Below are 20,738 nucleotides of genomic sequence, written 5' to 3'. Positions count from 1 at the left end.
CACCTTCTGCAGCCTATCTGGTGATCAGCACACTAATTTTTGAAGATACCATTTAACAGACAGATCCACTAGGACCTCACCAGATGCGGGTGGAGGGACACGGCCATCTGACCAGAGTCACATAAAGGAGGCAAATCCACACCTTAACTAACCTTACAATTTGCATCATCTTCACGGTGCCTAGCGGATCATTAACTAGCGGCGAGGTATCATGTGACAATTCCATCTCCTGCTGGGGTGTCAAGGCAACAAAAATCAGGGAACTCCCCTTTTATACAACTCTAAAGGCCCTAACCAGGTATCTTGGTACTACCACTCCCCCTATAGGAGCATCTTAATTGGTTAAAACGTCACTCGTGTCGGCCCCATTTATACGCCATCGTCATACCTTTGTCGCAACACAATAGCCCCGCGTCATCGTGGTTGTCCATGCATAACGTTGGGTACCCTTGATTCCGAAGAATGAGCCTTTACAAATATCTGCAGACCGAAAGCTTGCAGCCATCTCGCATCTTAAGGTCATGCAAAGATATCGATAATCATCCCGTCACAGCTATAACACGCTTTGTATAAGCACGTGGTCTTTAGGGGATAATGGATTTTATTTATAATAATACGAGATTATTTTTCTATGCCCTCCGCCGAGTGTACACGAATTCGGATAAAAATCCTACGAAAATCAAAAAATTGTGACCTTCTAGAAAACTCGAATAAACCCCGACTGAAATCTGATTCTTCCTAAATTTAAGATAAACTCGCTGACCTTTTTTCTCAGAACCCGGTAGTCTGTCTTTTTTATTTTTTTCGTCTATTTCCTTTTCAATAATCGCTTAAATATTTCGTCTTATTTCTTTTCTTTTTAATAATTACTTATTAATTTAAGTATGCCCACGAGCCAAGATCCATTCGATTCGCTCTAGTGTGCAACACAATACAAAACAAAAAAGTGTACAAAATGGTGCAAAAATCACATATCGTGGTTCACCTAAGAAACGATTCTCTTCACCAAAACATTTAAAATACAATTATTTCAAAGTTGCGTTTCATTTACGGTCCTTTTGACATGAAAAAAGTTAAAAATCAGCAGTTCTGTTTAAACAGGAAAACAAAATTTTCACGTCAAAAAGATTTAATGTGACATGATGTCTCTGTTAACAAAAAAGCACACCAGCATTACTGCACAGTCCGATTCAAATCTGAAAAACGATTGGGTTTTGGGGGGGGTCAGAAAAATGCGACCATATAACTCAATTTGAACGAAGCAAAAAATATTTTTCCGGGCGACATCAAACCGCCCAAACCAATTCGTTACAATTCATTTCCTTTTTTTTTTTAACCCTCTTTTTTATTATTAATTCTCCAAAAGAAAATCATCAACAAACGCAATAAAACATTTACAAAAGTTTCAGCAATGAGAATTCACAATTTCTGTGAAAAAAAAACACCATCAAAAAACACAATAAAATATTTTAAAATTATTAGCAACGAGAATTCACAATTTCTTTTTAAAAAGTGGCGATAAAAAACACAATAAAACATTTCAAAAAAATTATCAGGAACCGTGTAATTACAATTTTACCAAGCGCCACTGCTATACCAAAAACGGTTCGCGCCTCATACACATACATGTATGCAGCCGATTGTTGACTGCGAAACCCTCTCTCTCTCTCTCTCTCTCTCTCTCTCTCTCTCTCTCTTCATTAGCTCTAGTACGGTGACTTCTCACTCTCTTTCTCTTTTTTCTTTATTTCGTTTTTTTTTTAATTGAACGTACATGTTTAATACACAATTCACAAACGACAAAATTAAACATTATTCTTATAACACAACAAAAAATCACTAATCATTAAAAAAAAAAACAATTATAAACCCGTTTTTCTTACTTTTAAACAGACATTAAAAAAACTTTTTTCTCTCTCTTTCAGGCAACACACCATTTTGTCAACATTTAAACGTTTTGGGGGGTTTTCGATGACACGCGTATATTTTCATTTTTGATTCTGTATTTTTCTTTCTCTTTTTTTTCATTGTATTCACATGATTCTTATTTCACATCTTTTTTATTTCACATCTTATTTCTTTCTTAGCTCTTTCGTATATGTGTGTGTGGGGGGGGGTGTTGTCTATTTTCTTTTATTTGTGTCTAGTTCAAAATGCAGCCCCTATTTTTTCGTTGTGTCTATATTTTTTCATTGTTTGTTTGTTTTGTCTTCTTTTTTCTGGTGGTAACCAGTTTTTTTTAAAGACTGCAGAAAATCGCACGGCAACCATGTTGTAATATGTGTGTGTGTTATCTAACTGTGTTTAACGGACTATTGTCCTCATGTAATAAATATATATCTTAATTAACGGCCCGTAACTCGTCTAGAGATCGCAAATGTGTGTGTGTGTGTGTGTGTGTGTGTGTGTGTGTGTGTGTGTGTGTGTGTGTGTGTGTGTGTGTGAGAACATATAATACGCATAACATGACGACATACCTGTCTGCTGTCGGCCGCCTCTATCTTTTGGCCGCTGCCTGGGAGATTTTCCAATCATCCTTGAGAGAGCTGGAACTTGTTGTAGCAAAGACGTTTCAAGACAGTGACCCAAGACGAATGAATATTTGTTATATATATTTTATGGAGAGGAAGATAAAAAAATTAAATAAAATACTTAGATAATGATAAGAATTGAAAAGATAAATTCAAAATTTTAATTATTGACGTAACTAGTATGGGATGAAAATAACTTTTAATTAACACTATTTAAATTAACCATTTAATTACAGTTCCTTCTTAAAAAAATAACATGTTAATCAAAATTAGTAAATCATAATATGTAAACGAAGATTATATGAAACTATAGAAGATTGAAATAGTGGAACATCTAAATTTAAACTAGAATTTGAAGGTGTACATTAGTATTTGTTAAATAAATCAATTAAATAAATAAATTGGGGAAAAAACAATTATTAAAATAAATAATATACAAGATTACATTAATATTAAAATAGGTAATTCGTTGAAATATCATTTAAAAAGTAGAAATACGAAAATGGGGTTATTACTAAATTCGAAGGCTATTGAAAAATAACAAAAAAAGTAAATATAAGAGTGGTGGAGAGGTAGGTCCAACTGCTTGATCTAGATAGAGATTATGAATGCATTCATATGTGTATTACTAGTGTATTTTCCGTCTGAAGAGTAGCTATTTTGGAATATTTTTTAATGATATAATATTTAAAATTGTCCAAATGGTTATGAAACAATTGTAACATATAAGAAAATACACAATCCGATGTTCTCATTTTATATTTTGTTGTCTTGATTTTTGCGAAAATATTATGTGTATGTGCGCGCGCATGCACTCAAGCGCGTGTGTGTGTGTATGTATGTATGTATGTATGTATGTATGTATGTATGTATGTATGTATGTATGTATAATATTCTTTTTCCTTGCGATTTTTCTTTTCAGATGAATCTTATTTAGCAGCTGGCAGCCAAGATGGCAAAATTACTGTTTTTAAAGTTCTTTACGATGGACAATTTTATCGGAAACTTGGAACCCTTGATGTAAGTATTGATTAGAAAATAATTTCGTATCATATTCAACAGAGACTCCCATTATGTTTTCTCAAGATGTTCAATAATAACCCAAACTAAATCAACAAAATATTTTTTGCATTTTTTTAATATAGAATTTGCGTCTACATGCTATTCTCCACGATTGAAAAGATGACAGTGTTTGATAGTTTGAGCATCAATTATTTTTCAAAATGGCTTCTCCAATAAATCCAGTGTACTATCTGTTATTAAACGGTGAAGTTCACTATTTCTATAAATGATGTTACATGTGAATAAGTTTTTAATTGAAATCGCTTTAAACAAGGGGTGAACCATTTGATGTAAGGCGCTAACAAGAACAAAAGATGATTATCGAAAATACAGAAGATGTCTAGTGTCGTGTGTAAAAGAGAGACTGCAAATAAGAAGAAAGGATGGGCCAATCAAATTACAGATACGTTTCTGTACTTATGAAGAATCTCCAAATAATAATAGACGAAATTTGATGAACGACATTATCTTTATTATTTTATTTATTTATTTATGTATTTATTTATTATGCGAATTAGTCCACTGGCGTGATATATAATATTCAACAGGGGATTGATTCTATAATAATACATACGCAGATTTCGTATGTTTCTTTATTTTGTGTTTCTTCTTCTTTATGTTCTTTTCTTTTCCTTCTTTTTTTATTCTTTTTACTTTCTTTACCTTTTCTTTTCTCTTTCTATCTCCGTTTGGCCTTCCGAAATAATATATATTTTAATCGGATTTATTTCACAATGCGTTATCTTCATAAGAAGTTGTTTTGCTTTGTTTTGTTTTCAATGAATATTTGTTTGTTTGTTCAGTTTATTGGCCTATCAACAGCTGCATGGTCATTTAAGGCCAAATAAGTTCATTTTTTTTTTCTTTGGATGTCTTAGTAAGGTAGGTGTTCTTTATTTTCCAGTATGTCAAGGTAAGATTGGAGGAAGGTCTGTAAGAGATTTGGGTTGAATTTTTTTTTTTTTTGGTAGATTTATACTTTGGAGGAGAGGTTTACCTCTTTCAAGTAATTTAGAATTGTTTTTTCATTTATTTTTTCAAAGAGATCTTTAATGTTGTTAATTCTGTAGTGTTTTTGGCGTAGGGGAGCTAGGTCAATGCAATTAATTAAAAAATGTTTAACGGTGTAGTTTCCTTGGCAAGGTAAGCATTCAGGTGGATTTTCTCCTTTTAATAGGAATGAATGGGTCATATTTGTATGCCCTGTTCTTAATCTTGTAATGATCACTTCTTCTCTCCGGTTTAGTTTAGATTTGGGATTCCATTCTCCAAGTGTAGGTTTGATTTCTTGCAGCTTGTTTTTTGTATAAGTGTTCCATTGTTGTTGCCATTTTGTTTTGATATACAGGTTTATGGTTGGTTTAAAGTCAGTGTAGGGGATTTTTATGTTGGAGATTTCCAAGATTAGCGACTCTTTAGCAGCTAGGTCAGCTTTTGTATTCCCTAGGATGCCAATATGGCTTGGGATCCAGCATAGGATGATTTGTTTTTGAGTATGAAGAAAATCGAGTTTGTTTAATAGATTTGGTATTAGCGGATTGTTAATGTTCTTTTCTTTTAATGAAGTTAGGACTGATAGTTTTCAAATGAGAAAATGCTTTCAATTTCACTCAACTTTTCCCCTGGATCATATAAAACTGAGGAAAAAATTAAAGATCATGCAACAATTGTATTCCGATGGTAACAATTAATTATTGAGCTAAACAATCATAAGAGATATTAAAAGTATGAAAAAGGTCAAACAAAATTAATAACAATGTACACTAAATGTTCTTTTTTAATTTTCATTCATTTTGCTCTAGATATCTCATACATCCTAATCGAGACATATTTTTAAGATCCTAACCGTCTAAATTAAAATTTTGTATATCTCTTGCACTTGGTTTACCGGGTATATTTTCCTGATAGTTGTTAAGTTCTTTTTCATGAGCCTGGTTTGAGATCTTTCTAAGATATCCAATTGTTCTACATGTTGTACATAAAACCTTGGTATTTCGTTATCTTTTCCCTCTCAGCTCTGTTTAACTTAGCACCATTGGGAACACTAACTTCTACTAAGGTTGCTTTATTGGCTTTCTAGTCCCATATCACTATGTCAAGTTTAATTGCTCTGTTTTCTAGGTATGTAGCTGCAAGAATTGCATAGTCATATTGGATTGTATATGGCTTATTTCTTACTATTCTTGCTGATATATGTTCTCACGATTTGCTGCTACATTCGATATTCAATGTTAGTACTTGACTTAATTTACTTTAGTATAGATGTAATAGTTAGTTATAAATTATATTCATTAAAACGTTCAATGAACTCACGCTAGAAATAGAAACGAGGCATTATCTGTTTCATCACGAACGATGATCACTTCGGATGTATAATGTATTTATTTCCTATTAATTTCTTATTTCTATCGCAATAATTTATATTCGTAATTTTTGCTGATGTTTTCAAATCAGCCGTCATCAGGAGTATTTTCGAATCTGGTAAGCCAATAAAGTAGAGCACAGGAAGAATTTGGTGTTCGAAAAAAAAATAAGAATATTTGAGTTAACCCATTATCCTCCACTGGTCTATTATGCCTCACTTTACCCTACAAATGGAGAAGTAACACAAGAAAATAGGAACTACGAAAATATTATATGATAGATTTTTCCTACATACACTGGAAAATTCTGTGTATCTGCTTTTAACATTATGGGGTCTGTGTTCGTGGTGGATCGTTCAAGATTATCCATGGAATTTATTCAGTTAATCTCCTTTCCTGGACAACGTCCGTACACGGATCAGCTAGTTAATAATAAAATTAATTAAATAGTTTACATTTGTGATAAAACGAGTTAATCGCCAAGAACGAACAATTTTTTTTTTACAAGTACATCTGGATAAAACATGCACAATTGGCTATAAATGGTGCATTCCACCCTTGACCCTGTCTGGATTTCAATTATCATAGTTCTCTTCAGTTCAGGAATAATCTGGAAATTCCTTTGACTGACATTATCTTTGACAAGTCAGCCATAGTTTATTCTTTATTCTCCACCTCTTTTGAAGTGTAACCATATTTAGTACAAATAAACCTCCGTCTCTGTCTGACTTGTCTACCAGGTTTCAGTCATATATTTCCAACAGCTTTTATTTTATCACTTTTCAATATTAAACACACCTGGATACAACAATTGTCAATAACTCTGACACCTGCCTCTCTAAGCACTGTCCTGATTTTAACTGCATTGAGATAACAACATCGATATAAAAACAGTGTTCTCACAAACCATTGAGCTGCAATAAAACAAAGACTGCGGGACATTTATGATTGAAACGGTGGTCAAATCAGGTATAGATATGTAATTTACTTCCTTCCTGCCATAGGAAGATGTGACACAAGTTTGGAAGGTAGGGGAGAGTCAAGTCAGTGCCCCTGAAGGAGGAATATTGGCCTATTAAATATTGCCTGGGCAGCTCCATCGGTATTCCTCGATGGGGGGGGGGGGGTTCAGATAGTAAACAATAAACTTATTCTACCCCAAATATGGCAGGCAACGACCTTATTGCAATATTTTTGATATGATGAAGGGTATGATTACAGAAAGTTGGAAATTTATAGACACTGACGATAGGAACTGACCAATCAAATCGAGCCACGTTCTGCTAGCAACCAATTAGATCGCTCCATAAAAATATTGAATCTTTCAGTATTCCCGCATGATTTTTTGTGTCCAACATTAGAAGGAATTTGTTGTCCGTATGATGACTTTTACAATCCAACACTTGTACAGATCGACTACCCAACGAAAACCTATTCTTTGTCTTCATCTTTGCTTTTACAATTCAAAGCTTCTCTGGTTTACGACTGCCATTTTATTTGGGAGAGGATTTTTTTCTTTTCTTCTGAAACAAAAAATGGTTTACAATTCACAAGGGAGAATTCATAGAACTGCACAAGACATCAGCCGTTCCTCAGTCAACAGGGAAAAGGCCATTTAAAAAATGGCTCATACTCTGGTAATATTGTTAATTATATTATTCACATATTTACTTCATTTTGGTTATGGTCATTTTCATGCCTCGGTCGTTGTTCTCTCTCTCTCTCTCTCTCTCTCTCTCTCTCTCTCTCTCTCTCTCTCTCTCTCTCTCTCTCTCTCTCTGTGTAAGAACTTCGTTGAAAAAATATATATAATTTCTTTCACAAACTTATAATCCTTGCTGACAAAGTTATAACCCCTAATTGTAATTTAATTGCAGACTCTTAATCTGGCTGTCAGCCATATTGACTGGTCAGCAGATAGCCGTTACATACAAACTGAATCCACTGACCACGAACTGCAATATTGTGAGTACTTTTCATTTAGTTAATTATAAGTGTTGTATTTATACCAGACTTGCATCAATATGTGTGTTTATATGTAACAAAAACTGTGAAACTTTCATGACTAAAATATGCATATGACATTCTAAGGAATGTACACTCAACCTTTTTTCGCCGAGAAAAAAAAGCTATAATAATAATTACTCACAGAACCTGTGAAAACTCTACGGAATGAGAATTATTTTTAATCAACAAATATGTTTTGATAAAGCTATTTTTCTGGATAGCACAAAAACTTATTTTCTTTTACAGAAGACCCAATAACACAGCAGATATGAGTTTATTAACATTTTTATGAAAATAGTGTACATCGTATTTTAAATATAGAAAATGTGAGAAATTAATAAGTTCTAATAAATTTCCAGAAAGTAATATTGTGTTACATAGTTCAATACAAATAATAAAATCACACTGTAAGAGACAATTTTTAATTTATTCCTTCAGTCCAACACCTCTTGATAGACTATGTGTTTTGCTCTGTTTCTTTCGAATGTTTTGGTGACTTCTTTCTTTAGTGAAGAGCCACCGCACGTCGAAATTACTTTGAGTTCCTTTCTCACACTATTAGAACAATGATCGTGTATTATTATCATTATAATGATATTCGAAAACGAGGCTACATCAAAGGGAGGTGACTCTCATATTCTTGACAAGGGTTGCCAGATTAGCCTTGTTAAAGCCAAATTTCACGAATTTAGCCTTTTTTATTTTTCGAAACAGTTTAGCCTTAAAAATTATATTTGGCCTTTTTCAACGAGTAACGTACGGATTAACTAAGAAAGAAACAAGCAAAATATTGTATAGCTCTTTGCTGTTTCAGAAAAATAAATTTAACCAAAAGCAAGTTTTAAAATATATTGCTCTATTATTTTAATTATCTTGGTGATAAAAATTTCAGAAAATGTAATATTCGGGTTTATTCGCTCGTAACATTCGAGTTCTTCTTGAAGACAGGATCCAAAGTAAAAACAATTATAATACTCAAGTCACATCGTAGACTGGTTTCAATAGTGGGCAAATCACATGTTCAGGTTGTTATAAAACAGTGTTCGGGGTAATCTAGTAAAGTACAATCCGTTTGTAAATTAAATGAATGAAATTCTAGGGTTGAAAAAGATAAAAATTAAAGGAATCTGCTTACTTTTTCGTTAAGTAAAGATTTAAGTAAATTTTGTTATTTTTGTTTTGTTTCTATTTGTCAATTTTGTTTTTCTATTAATTTTGTATTTTTTAATTTTTTTCTTGTTAATTTTGATGTTTTGTTACTTTTGTTTTTTTGTTAATGTTGATTGTTTCTTTGTTATTGTTTTTGTTGAGTTGAAAATTTTGTTTTGTGTGTTGTTTTAATTTTTGTTAAATTTTGTTGTTAATCTTGAATTTTGTTAATTTTGATATTTTTTATTAATTTTGGTTTTTGTTAATTTTGTTTGATTGATTTTTGTTCATTGTTTCGTTGTTGTTGTTGTTGTTGTTGTTGTTAATTTTTAATTTTAACTCTTCAAATTGACTATTTTTAAAAATTATGGGAGGAGATATAACTTTGTGATATAATGCTTTTTCTTAACCTAATGTTTCCTTTTTAAAAATTTAGTTCTGAGGAATCCTATTAAGTTTTTAAGTATATATTTATAAAAATTAAATTCAACTAATAATTTAAGTGATGTTTATGGGTGGCCAGGACTAACTCGATGGTATCATTATAAAAAAAATTGTAATAAAACCATTCGATTCATCAGAAAATTCTACTCGTGAAATGTTGTGTTTTATCTTTATATAAAAATTCTTTTTCAATTGAATCTCCGAACAAACAAACAGAAAGGCTCACAAATATATTATAGATACGCGGAGTGTTCAATAAATAATGCCCCTGGTCCAGTTCTGATGGCAATAAAGCAACGAAAATTGGCGTAGTTATTAGTCTTTCTCTGCAAAGGAATCGCCAGTCACACATTTCTCATATCCTTTAATATAATTCTGGAGATTTTGTAGAACACTCCAGGTTGGTTTTCCAACTATTGTGTGACTTTGGAAGTCAAGGCTGCATCATCTGGGAAACGGTTTCTTTTCAAAAACGGGTTTCTATCTGGGAATAGATGAAGGCTAGAGGGAGCAAAGTCAGGAGAGTAGTGGTGATGTCGGAGGATTTCATGTCCACACACCTGTGCTTCTGATCTGGTGACTGACCGAATGTTGCAAAATGAGGATATCTTTGCTGATCTTGTCCCGTCTCTTGATTTTGATAGCTTCTCTTTATTTCCTTAAAAGTGAACATAATAGGCTTCTGTAATTGTGGTACCTTTGCCAGGAAATCTGTCGTCGTCGTCATCGTCATCGTCGTCGTCATCATCATCATCATCATCATCATCATCATCACCATCTCCGTCCTGTTCTCAGAAGACTGTAGGTGTGACATTTAGTTGTCCCCATGCCTTCTTTGGGGATGGTGGGTCCACGTGCTTCCACTTCATTATTTTCTTTTTTCTTTTTTGTTGTTTCCTTTTGTTTTGTTTTTTTAATGGAGAGTAGAAAACGCATTGCTCGACAGCTCCGTAACCCTCGCTTCTCCTATTTCATCCTTCACTCCTTATTTACAATTTACTATCTTTTGTGACCAGCGCTGCCATATTTCCTCCTGTGACTGAATACACGCTATGCAACATACACATATCTGTGCATGATGTTTCCAAGTTAATCAAAAACCTTGATTCCAGTAAAGCAACTGGTCCTGATGACATACCAATCAGAGATTTCAAAAATCTTCAATCGGAACTAGCTCCCATATTTATCAAACTGTATAAACATTGACTAAGAAGGAATGCTTCCCAACGTTTTGGAAAACTTCATCAGTGTGCCTCGTATTTTAGATTATGAATATCGGTCATCTGCTTCTCAGTACAGACCAATCAATCTCTTGTACGTCATGAATAAGTTGCTGGAATCTGTGATAAATAGAAAAGTGGTCAACCCCCACAGCAAAAATAAGCTACTCAGTTACATGCAATATGGTTTCCTTTATGCAAGGTCTACATCTGATGTGCTAACTGTAATATTACACAGATTAGTAAATCTCTCAACGCAGGCTTCCTTTCTAGAGCAATTGCTTTAGACATATCAAAGACTTTTGATAGGGTATGCCATAATGATCTACTTCATAAGTTTGCTAGCTACAGAATAGCTGGAAATATCTTCTCAATTATTAAATCATTTCTCTCTGATTGGCTTATAAGAGTAGTCGCTGATAAGCAGAAATCAGAAGCTCATAATATCAATGCTGGCGTACCTTAGGGTTCCATCTTGGGCCCAACTCTCTTCCTGGTCTTCATCAATGATCTCTCAAATCACATTCTTAGATCATTTGTAGACATTTGCTGATGACACTACCATCTACCGCAATACTTCAACGATAGGTAATGGCCAAGATCTTTCTGATTCTCTCTGTTTTGACATTGAGCATGTGGTGCAATGGGAAAAAAGTGGCAGCTTAATTTTAATGCATGTAAAACCAAGCTTCTCTTTTTCCATTATTAACGCTCTGGCCTTCATCTGACTCCAATTGAAATGAATAGCCATCTCTTTGAGAAAGCACCATGTCTTGACAAGCTTCTGAGACAACCCTTCACTCCTGATCTGAAATGGGACATACATCAAACCCGTTGCCAAAATCGCCGGAAAAATTATTGGATCATTCTATCGCTCCAGTAGATTATCACACTGCCGATGCAATTCTCTACCTGTATAAGAGCCAAGTGCGTTCTAGGATTGAGTACTGTTGCCACATCTGGGCAGGAGCTGCTCGGCAAATCCTATCCTGTACTGACAGAGTTCAAAACCGGCTTCAATACCTAGTAAGTGATGCCCTTTTATCTTCCCTGCAACCTCTTTCCCATAGAAGAAATGTTGTTAGCCTCTCTTTGCTCTATCGATATTTTCATGGCAAGTGCTCGTCTGAGCTTCAATCTATAATACAACCGTGTCAAACTTTCGCAAAAACACATTAGACTGGCTACAACCACTATCAACAATTTCCACACTCTCGATCAGTGCCTAAATCTAAACACAGATTGCATGAAAAAAACTTCTTTCCTAGAACTGCCCGCCTCTGGAACTTTGTTCTGTTGGCCTGTTTTCTGGATGACTATAATATGGTCGTCTTCAAGACAAATGTAAACAAATTCTTGTCGAACAGTTCCATTAATCAAGTTCTACCCAATCTACACCATTAACGATTACTATGCTATCACATCTTACACTCATTAACTCATATCCTCAAGTGGTCTTCGGGTCTTGATAAGTGGTGAATCCATTGTAAAAAATAATACTTGTCAGATATACTTAATCAGACAGCCTCATGAATAAAACAAATGTAAACATGTGCAGTGAATGTCAGACAGTGCAGTTGTTGGATACTTGACCAGAGGAAGAGGGGCACAAAGAGTTGAAAAAATATCTAGCCAGGGTTAGATCATCAAGTTTGTTTAAAAAAGTGAGTGCCTAATTTGATAGATGAATCTCACTGGGATCTGTTTTGTGAGACGAACAATGTCCGAAAATTAGTTAGATAATATCTTCAGTGAATGTCGCTTCTGGGTGGCTGAACAAGTTTTGTATTTTCGTGGAGGAGGTGGGGGGTGTATACATTCAGTATATATATACGCGTGTATGTAACGAGTGTCTTATTTAATGTGTGTCTGTTCTTCGTACATGTATGTACATATGATCACCTAGTTTTCAAAATGTCATAAAACAATTTATCTGGTGAATGTTCACATATAATGACAAATAAGGGACAGAATAAACATTTTCTCTCTTGCCAGACAAAGGAAGATATACCTTCAACAAAAGGGGCGAATACCATTCTATAGAGTTACAACATTTGGTCAATTAATGGACACACTTGGCCGATTTTTGATCTTGTTGGGTGAAAAGCTGCAACAAAAATTCTATCACGAACAATAGACCTCAGGTTTATTTCAGCAACCTTTATTCCAAAATGTTGTTCCAATCTTGGAAAAGTTGAATGCTGATACAGTCCTGTCTACATCTTAATTATCGATCTATTCCTTGTTGGGTGCCATCCCGTCTGTCGACCGTCTCTCTTGGCTGCCCATTACAGATTGAATACTAACTAACTTTCTAAGATGTCTCTAAACTCGTTACGCCATGTATTTACGTAACCAAAGATCTTTGCCTGGTCTTTTGTCACGTATCTTTGTTTATTAATACCAAACATTTCAATCCTATTTTATAAACATCTTTATAAACATTTTTATTGCTTTACATATTTCTTGCTTTATTATTTCTACATTAAATTCCAGCCGTATTTCAAAACATTCTTCCGTTATCAAAATACTTTGTTATTTCCATAACATTGTAACCAGTTCAAATGTCGGTCACTCACCTCTCTATTCGGGACATCCAACGTTACCTGGGTCATAAGATAATACTTATAGAGGTTTTTAAGTTCATATTGACTTATTACTTTTACAAAGCATTGTTATTTTCGGGGGTTGAAATGATTTTTATTGTTGAAAAATACATTGAGTTTAACAAGTTTCCATGAAAACATGCTTTTAGAAGTTACAACGAAAGTGAATTCATACGGAGCAGAAAAATAAAAAGGGTCAACTATTGGAAAATTTGCTTTTTAGTGTTCATCAGAATCACGTCTCAGTCTTACTACAAGTGTTAAGTTTTTTCTTATTAGTTAATAAGTTTTTTTATTATTTTTGTTTTTCAGGGAATGTTATGGAGTTGACAAAGGTGAAATCAGCTCGAGTAATGCGTGACGTAGACTGGGCCAGTCACACTTGTACACTGGGTTTTAGTCAATTAGGTAAGGAGAAACTGATATCGGTTAGTAGACTGTAAACAACTAAATGTAGAAAACTATACATTAAAAAAATATCTAGCTTTCAACTCATGCGAACAGCATGAAACAAGTAAGTTTTCAATCGCCCTATGCTAATGCATGTTATTAATAAAGAAATAATTAGAGCTTAAGTCTGCTTTGCACTTGTAGTAGTTTCAGATTATGTGCATTTAACGTGTCTGCACACTTATATGTGCGTGCGTGCGTGCGTGCGTGCGTGCGTGCGTGCGTGCGTGCGTGTGTGTGTGTGTGTGTGTGTGTGTGTGTGTGTGTTTTTTTGTTGTTTTTTTTACACACCCCAATTGTGAAATTGGGCATTTCATGAAGTGGGTTGGTTATTTCCCTATTTCATGAAATGGTCAAATGGTTTGTTCATTTCATGAAATAGGCAAATAAATTCTTGTCCATTACATGAATTGAGCAATTATGATGAATCGCAAATAATTTATTCAAATATAAATGCATGCAAAGATTTGAACAAAAAATAGAAAATTGATTTTCACTCCTTATTAGAAATGAATACAGAAACAAAAGAAGAACATCTTGCTTTATAATTAAAAGTGGTTATGCAAAGACAAAATTACTAAAAACTATTCACCAAGAAATAGTTTAAAATATATTTGCGGTTCTTTTTATTGAGCATTAACACAAAAGAGAAAATCTTGCTTCATAATTAAAAATTATACAAATAAAAACAAAATCTTGCTTCATAATCAAAAATTATAAAAAAAGACAAAATTACCAAAAACTATTTTTCAATATTGTCATAACATTTATGGCTCCAGCAAGCACTATCAGACCGTAAGCCAGCTTTTAAACAGAAGCATTTCTAAATTAAGCAGTTGCTTCTACAGTGACATATTTGGTAGCCCTGGCCACCACACACACTTTCTGTACAAATTAGTTCACCAATGCTCAGTTCTTCTGGTAGGATACTTTCTGCCACAAGTCCTTTGTAGTGTATAAATTCAATCTGGTTTCTTGAAAGTTTGCCTTATCCTCAATTGATAATACCACACCTACCAAGTTTGGGGGATCTCATTTACTACGATCAAATTAAGAAACAGGCACTATCACATTGTTAACAACACCAATTGCTCAAAGTGATCTAGTTCTTCGTGTTAATATTTGGGTTGCCTGTTGTTGAAAGGCAAGCTTTGCTTTCTGTCTTGCACTTATTGCTGGGTACATTTGAGAATCTGTAATGCTATGCTTCATTTTCAGCTTGGCTTTTTTTTTACAAATGAGTCACCACTCATCAAGGCCTGGAAGCCACTCTAGGATGGAGGTAAATAAGTGTACAGTAGTCAATGAGACAATATCGTAGTAATCATTAGTAGTAGAAATTTGGTAAATTGGATTACTTAAGGGGATGACTCATCAAGAACTTGTTCACATTGAACTTGAAGACGATCATATTGTAGTCAGCTAGAAAGCAAGGAAACGGAAGAGAGTTCCACAGGCGTGCAGATCTAAGAAAGAAACTTTGTTCATGGAATCTACGTTTAGGTTTCAGCACAGATAAAAGTGGGGGAAATTATTGATAGTGGTTTCAACCAGACGAGTATTTTTCATGAAAGTTTGGCGAGGGGGAATCATAGATTGGAGCTCAGACGAGCACTTGCCATGAAAATAACAATAAAGTAGAGACAGGCTCGCAGCGTCTTTTCTGTGGGAAAGAGATTGCAAGAAAAAGAAAAGAGCATCCCTTACTAGGCTACAAATCTATTTTGAACTTTGTCAAGACAGGATAAGATGCAGCAGCTCCTGCCCAGATGTGGCAACAGTTCTCCATCCTTGGATGTACTTGACTCTTATAGAAGTAGAGAAGTGCATCAGCAGTTAGATAACTACTGGAGTGGTAGAATGATCCAAACATTTTTCCAGCGACCTTGGAAACAGATTTGATGTACATGTTCCATGTCAGATCAGAAGTAAAGGTCAGATCCAGAAGCTTGTCAAAACATGGAGTCTCCCCAAGACGAGAGTCATTCATTTCAATTGATGCCAGACGGGAATCAGAGCGTTGATGATGAAAAGATAGAAGCTTGGTTTTAGATGCATTAAAATTAACCAGCCACCTCTTTCTCCATTGCACCATGTGCTTAAGAGCAAAGGAGAGAGAATCAGAGAGAACATGATCATTTATGGCCTTTGAAGTGTTGCCATAGATAGTAGTGTCGTCAGCATAAATATTTATGAATGATCTTAGGATGTGATTTGGGAGATCATTGATATAGATCAGAAAGAGAGTTGGGCCCAGAATGGACCCCTGAGGAACACCAGCATTAATACTGTGAGCTTCTGATTTCTGCCCAGTAATCACTACTCTTATGAACCTATTAAAGAGAAATTATTTAATAATTGAGAAGACATTTCCAGCTATACCATAGCTGGAGATCTTATGGAGTAGACCATTATGCCATACGCTATGAAAGGCCTTTTATATGTCTAGAGCAATTGCCCTAGATAGGAAGCCTCCGTCGAGATATTCACTAATCTTATGGGATATAACTGTTAACACATCTGCTGTAGATCGAGCAAAACGGAAACCATATTGCATGTCACTGAGTATGTTATTTTTGCTGAGGTGGTTGACCACTTCTCTATTTATCACTGATTCCAGCAACTTACTCATGATGCACAGGACACTAATTGGTCTGTACTGAGAGGGAGATGAGCGATCACCTGAATTTTTAAATACAGGGTTTACTGATGAGGTTTTCCAGGGTGCTGGAAAGCAATTCTTGTTAAGACAACACTTAAACAGCTTTGTAAGTTTTGGAGCTAGTTCTGGTTGAAGCTTCTTCAGCACTATAATTGGAATGCTGTCAGAGCCAGTTGCTTTACTGGAATCCATATTCTTGATTAGCTTAGCAACATCATGCACAGATATTTGTATGTCACATGTGTTTTCAGATACACGAGGAAATGCAGAGGGTTGGCGGCCTTGACCCCATAGGGTAGAATTATCTGCAAAGTTCTTGGCAAAGGGTTTAGCTTTGTCCGATGTTAATGAGATTACCTCAGATTCATTGATGATGGCTGGGATAGAGCACACGCTTCTGTTCAGAACCCTGTTTATTATTTGCCAAAACTGGTCAGCTACTTTGGACTTGACATACTGAACATACAACTTTCTCGTGTTCTTTATTACGCTTTTATAGTGGTTGCTGGCAGTCCTGAAGGCAGCTTTAGTCTCAGTACATCTATTACATTGGAAACAATGGAAAAAGTGATTGCTATGGGTAATGTCAGCAGCACATTCTGGAGAGTACCATACCTGTTAGGTTTTCTCAAGTTTGACCGTTACTTTTGGACGTTCCTATTTTGAAAATAAATAATTGTCATAATTCTTTTTCTATCCTTTGCAAATGATTCAAATTTTAGTATGTTATTATGGATGATAACGACTACGAGTTGTCAAAATTTCAGCTTTTCACAGTTGTTATTTCTAACAAATATTAGGTTTTAAAATTTTGTCCCTTAGTTTTAGACGCTACAGTATACACACGCACACACACACATATATATATACATATATATATATATATACATATATATATATATACATATATACATATATATATATATACATATATACTTTTTTTGTATAAATTTTATTCAGAAAAACATAAATTTTCAGAACAGAAATTTATTGTTTGAATAAAGAGTACAGTTCAGATTTTTTCCTTAATCCATGGATTTTCGATGTAGGGTCATCTCCTCAGAGGAAAATTCATTAGCAAATATTAGATCTAATTCAAAATAGTTTTGCTTTTTAGCACATCCAAAGAAAATATATTAAAGAATTAAGTACATCTTTTTAGGGGACATAGATAAAGAAAATAGATGAAATAAAAGTAGATACAATGAAAGGATATAAATTTATCGGATCAGATTGTCGTGGTAATCCCTGTATAAAGTGGTATACTGTGGTTAGAGTCCGAGTTTGTTGAATAAATCTACGTTGTAGGTAGATTCCAATTTATAAAATACTTCTTTTAAACTCCTCAGCCAACTGTTCACAGGAAACATGAGTTGGAACAATTACATTGAGAACATTGCCGGGACTCTGCAAGGAAGGTAGGCTCTCTCTACCATGCTAGAAAGCTACTAACGCCTGAAAGTATCCTGTGCCTCCATTCGCCCATGTATGGAGTATTGTTGTCATATTTGGGCTGGTGCATCTGTTACTAGTCTCTCGTTCCTAGACAAAGTTCAAAAGAGTCTCCAACCTGATAGGCCCTGAACTGTCATCTAAGCTTCAGCCTATGTCCCACTGACGAAATGTTGTATCCCTCTGCCTGTTCTATAAGTATTTTAACGGTGAATGCTCTGGCGAACTGCAAGCACTTGTGGCCCCACAACATAAATACCTCGACAAACCCAACAAGCAGAAAAATCCTACCCCTTCACAATTGAGATCCCTAGATATAAAAGAGCCTTTTACTCCAGTAGTTTCTTCCCCAGAACCGTTGGACTTTGGAATTCTCTTCCGGGCTCCTGCTTCCCCAACATTACTGACATGCAATTCAAGTGTAAGGTGAACCGACATTTTGTGCCCAACTCCTTACATAGTATCCCGGTAGCTCATGTCCCTGATAGTAGCCCCCTACACCAAAGTGACAATGTGCCTTGTTTGGTGTGAAAATGTAATAAAAAAAAGGTATTTTTCGTCCTTAGTGGTAATCCTTTGAGTATGGAAAGTTCAGAGTATATCCCTCCTCATTTTTAGTTTGTATAATCCCTGTATGAAGTGTTCGCTGGAAGCTATTTTTCTTTTGTGGATTAGAATTTTATATTAAAAACCTCTGTAATATTTTTGATAAAAACTCAGGATAGCTGGAGATTTTTCAAATCAGATATTTTAAGGGTGGACTTGAAATATAAATACAATAAGATAATGTCCAAAATATAGTAAGGTAAAATCATAAAATATCTATTTATAATAATAATAATAATAATAATAATAATAATAATAATAATAATAATAATAAATCTGTTTACAATAATAAAATATCCTTTTTTTTCTCTTCGCATCATGTAACTAGGGGCACAAGAAAAAAATGCTCAAAACATACCATATATGATAAAATTTATGTGTGTATGCATAGGTATATATATGTATATACGAGTATGCATATGTGTGGGAGAAGAAAGGGGGAGACATATGGACACACGTTCCTTGGTCTAACGTTCACAGGAAACATGAGTTGGAACAATTACATCGAGGGCATTGCCAGGGCCGCTGCAAGGAAGGTGGGCTCTCTCTACCGTGCTAGAAAACTACTAACACCCGAAAGTATCCTGTACCTCTATAAGACAACCATTCGCCCATGTATGGAGTATTGCTGTCATATGTGGGCTGGTGCATCGGCTACTAGTCTCTCACTCCTTGACAAGCTTCAAAAGAGAGTCGCAAATCTGATAGGCCCTGAACTGGCATCTAAGCTTCAGCCTCTGTCCCATCGACGAAATGTTGCATCCCTCTGCCTGTTCTATAAGTATTATAATGGTGAATGCTCTGACGAACTGCAAGCACTTGTGCCCCCACGACGTGAACACCCTCAACAGACCCGACAGGCTGCAAAATCCCACCCCCACATTGTAGAAGTCCCTAGATGTAAAAGATCTTTCTACTCCAGTAGTTTCTTCCCCAGAACCGCTAGACTTTGGAATTCCATTCCAGGTCCCTGCTTCCCCAACTGTACTGACGTTCAGAAGTTCAAGTGCAACGTGAACCAACATCTTGCTGCCCAAATCCCTACATAGTGTAGAAGCATATGTGGCAGCGTGCGGGTGTACATGCATGAATGTTTACAGAGAGTGTGTACGTGGGGTGCATCGATGTCCAATTCAACATTTTATGAAAGACTTGGTTTTGAATAGAGGCCATACAAGTTGCTGACCATTCCAAATCAAAATATTGGGAGGGTCATATTCAGATAGATCTTAACCTCATTCGCTATACCCGTAACCTTCCTGCTACTAACCCTGCCCGCCCTGCATTCATGTTTCCATCATTCACACTGAAGAAGACTGAAGGATCGGTCGCAAATTATGTGTTTTTGAAAGAAACATTTTCGGGTTTTCCGAAAGACTTTTTGTATTCCTACACATCAACACAGAAAATAAATACAGAAAAGATATAAACATCTATATATTTTTCGCATTGATTTTTTATCCATACATATTTATATACATCAAAAGGAATGCAGGTGGATACAACATGCAATATGTGTGTGTGTGTGTGTGTGTGTGTGTGTGTGTGTGTGTGTGTGTGTGTGTGTGTGTGTGTGTGTGTGTGTGTGTGTGTGTGTGTGTGTGAGAGAAATAAAAATTACAATAAGTTTACCAAGGTAATCAAAATAGTAAACTTAAAATATATTATAAATATTAAAGAGTTAATATTTACAAGTAAAATAATCTCAACCAGATAACCTCAATAAAACCGAAAAGGAAATAGAGCTTATAATATGAACAAATGATTAATAAAACATGTTAAAAAACTTCTTGAAAAAGAGTTAAAAACATATTTAATTTTAAAAAGGAAGCACAAGATAAGTGGATAGTCCTTAATCCGCTGAGTTTCGAAGAAATACTCTTCTTCTCATCAGAGGGCAGGAATTAGCAAAATGCAGGATCGGATTTTGCATGTAAAAGTATTTAATGAAACCACAAGTAAGTCACAGATCTTACTTGGTTAAAAAAAGGGTGAGGTAAGGGGAATAGGAGGTAAAAGAAAAAATGATAAAAAGATTTCACATGAATGGATAGTCCGGTGAAGGGTAAAAAATCCAAGAATAGTAAAATCCAAACACGGTCGAATTAAAAACTTCCAATCCACAAGTAAGATCCAAAGGAATCGCGTAACTGGAAGATGGTCCAAAATGATCCAAAAGGTAGAAT

General features: G+C 34.8%; 1 protein-coding gene across 1 annotated transcript in view; it reads left to right on the top strand.

Annotated features, from left to right (window-relative positions):
* LOC145272771 (echinoderm microtubule-associated protein-like 2) overlaps nucleotides 1–20,738 on the top strand; it is a 224,363-nt gene that overhangs the window by 191,196 nt on the left and 12,429 nt on the right. The window contains exons 17-19 of the mRNA XM_080127047.1: nucleotides 3,454–3,551; nucleotides 7,834–7,921; nucleotides 13,695–13,790. Of these exons, the coding sequence (XP_079983173.1) occupies nucleotides 3,454–3,551; nucleotides 7,834–7,921; nucleotides 13,695–13,790 (282 nt within the window). The remainder of the gene's footprint in view (nucleotides 1–3,453; nucleotides 3,552–7,833; nucleotides 7,922–13,694; nucleotides 13,791–20,738) is intronic.

Source organism: Euprymna scolopes, chromosome 4 (assembly GCF_053919585.1).
Source record: "Euprymna scolopes isolate OS-2025 chromosome 4, ASM5391958v1, whole genome shotgun sequence".
NCBI classification, from domain to species: domain Eukaryota; kingdom Metazoa; phylum Mollusca; class Cephalopoda; order Sepiida; family Sepiolidae; genus Euprymna; species Euprymna scolopes.
This window is presented reverse-complemented; position numbering and strand designations above follow the sequence as displayed.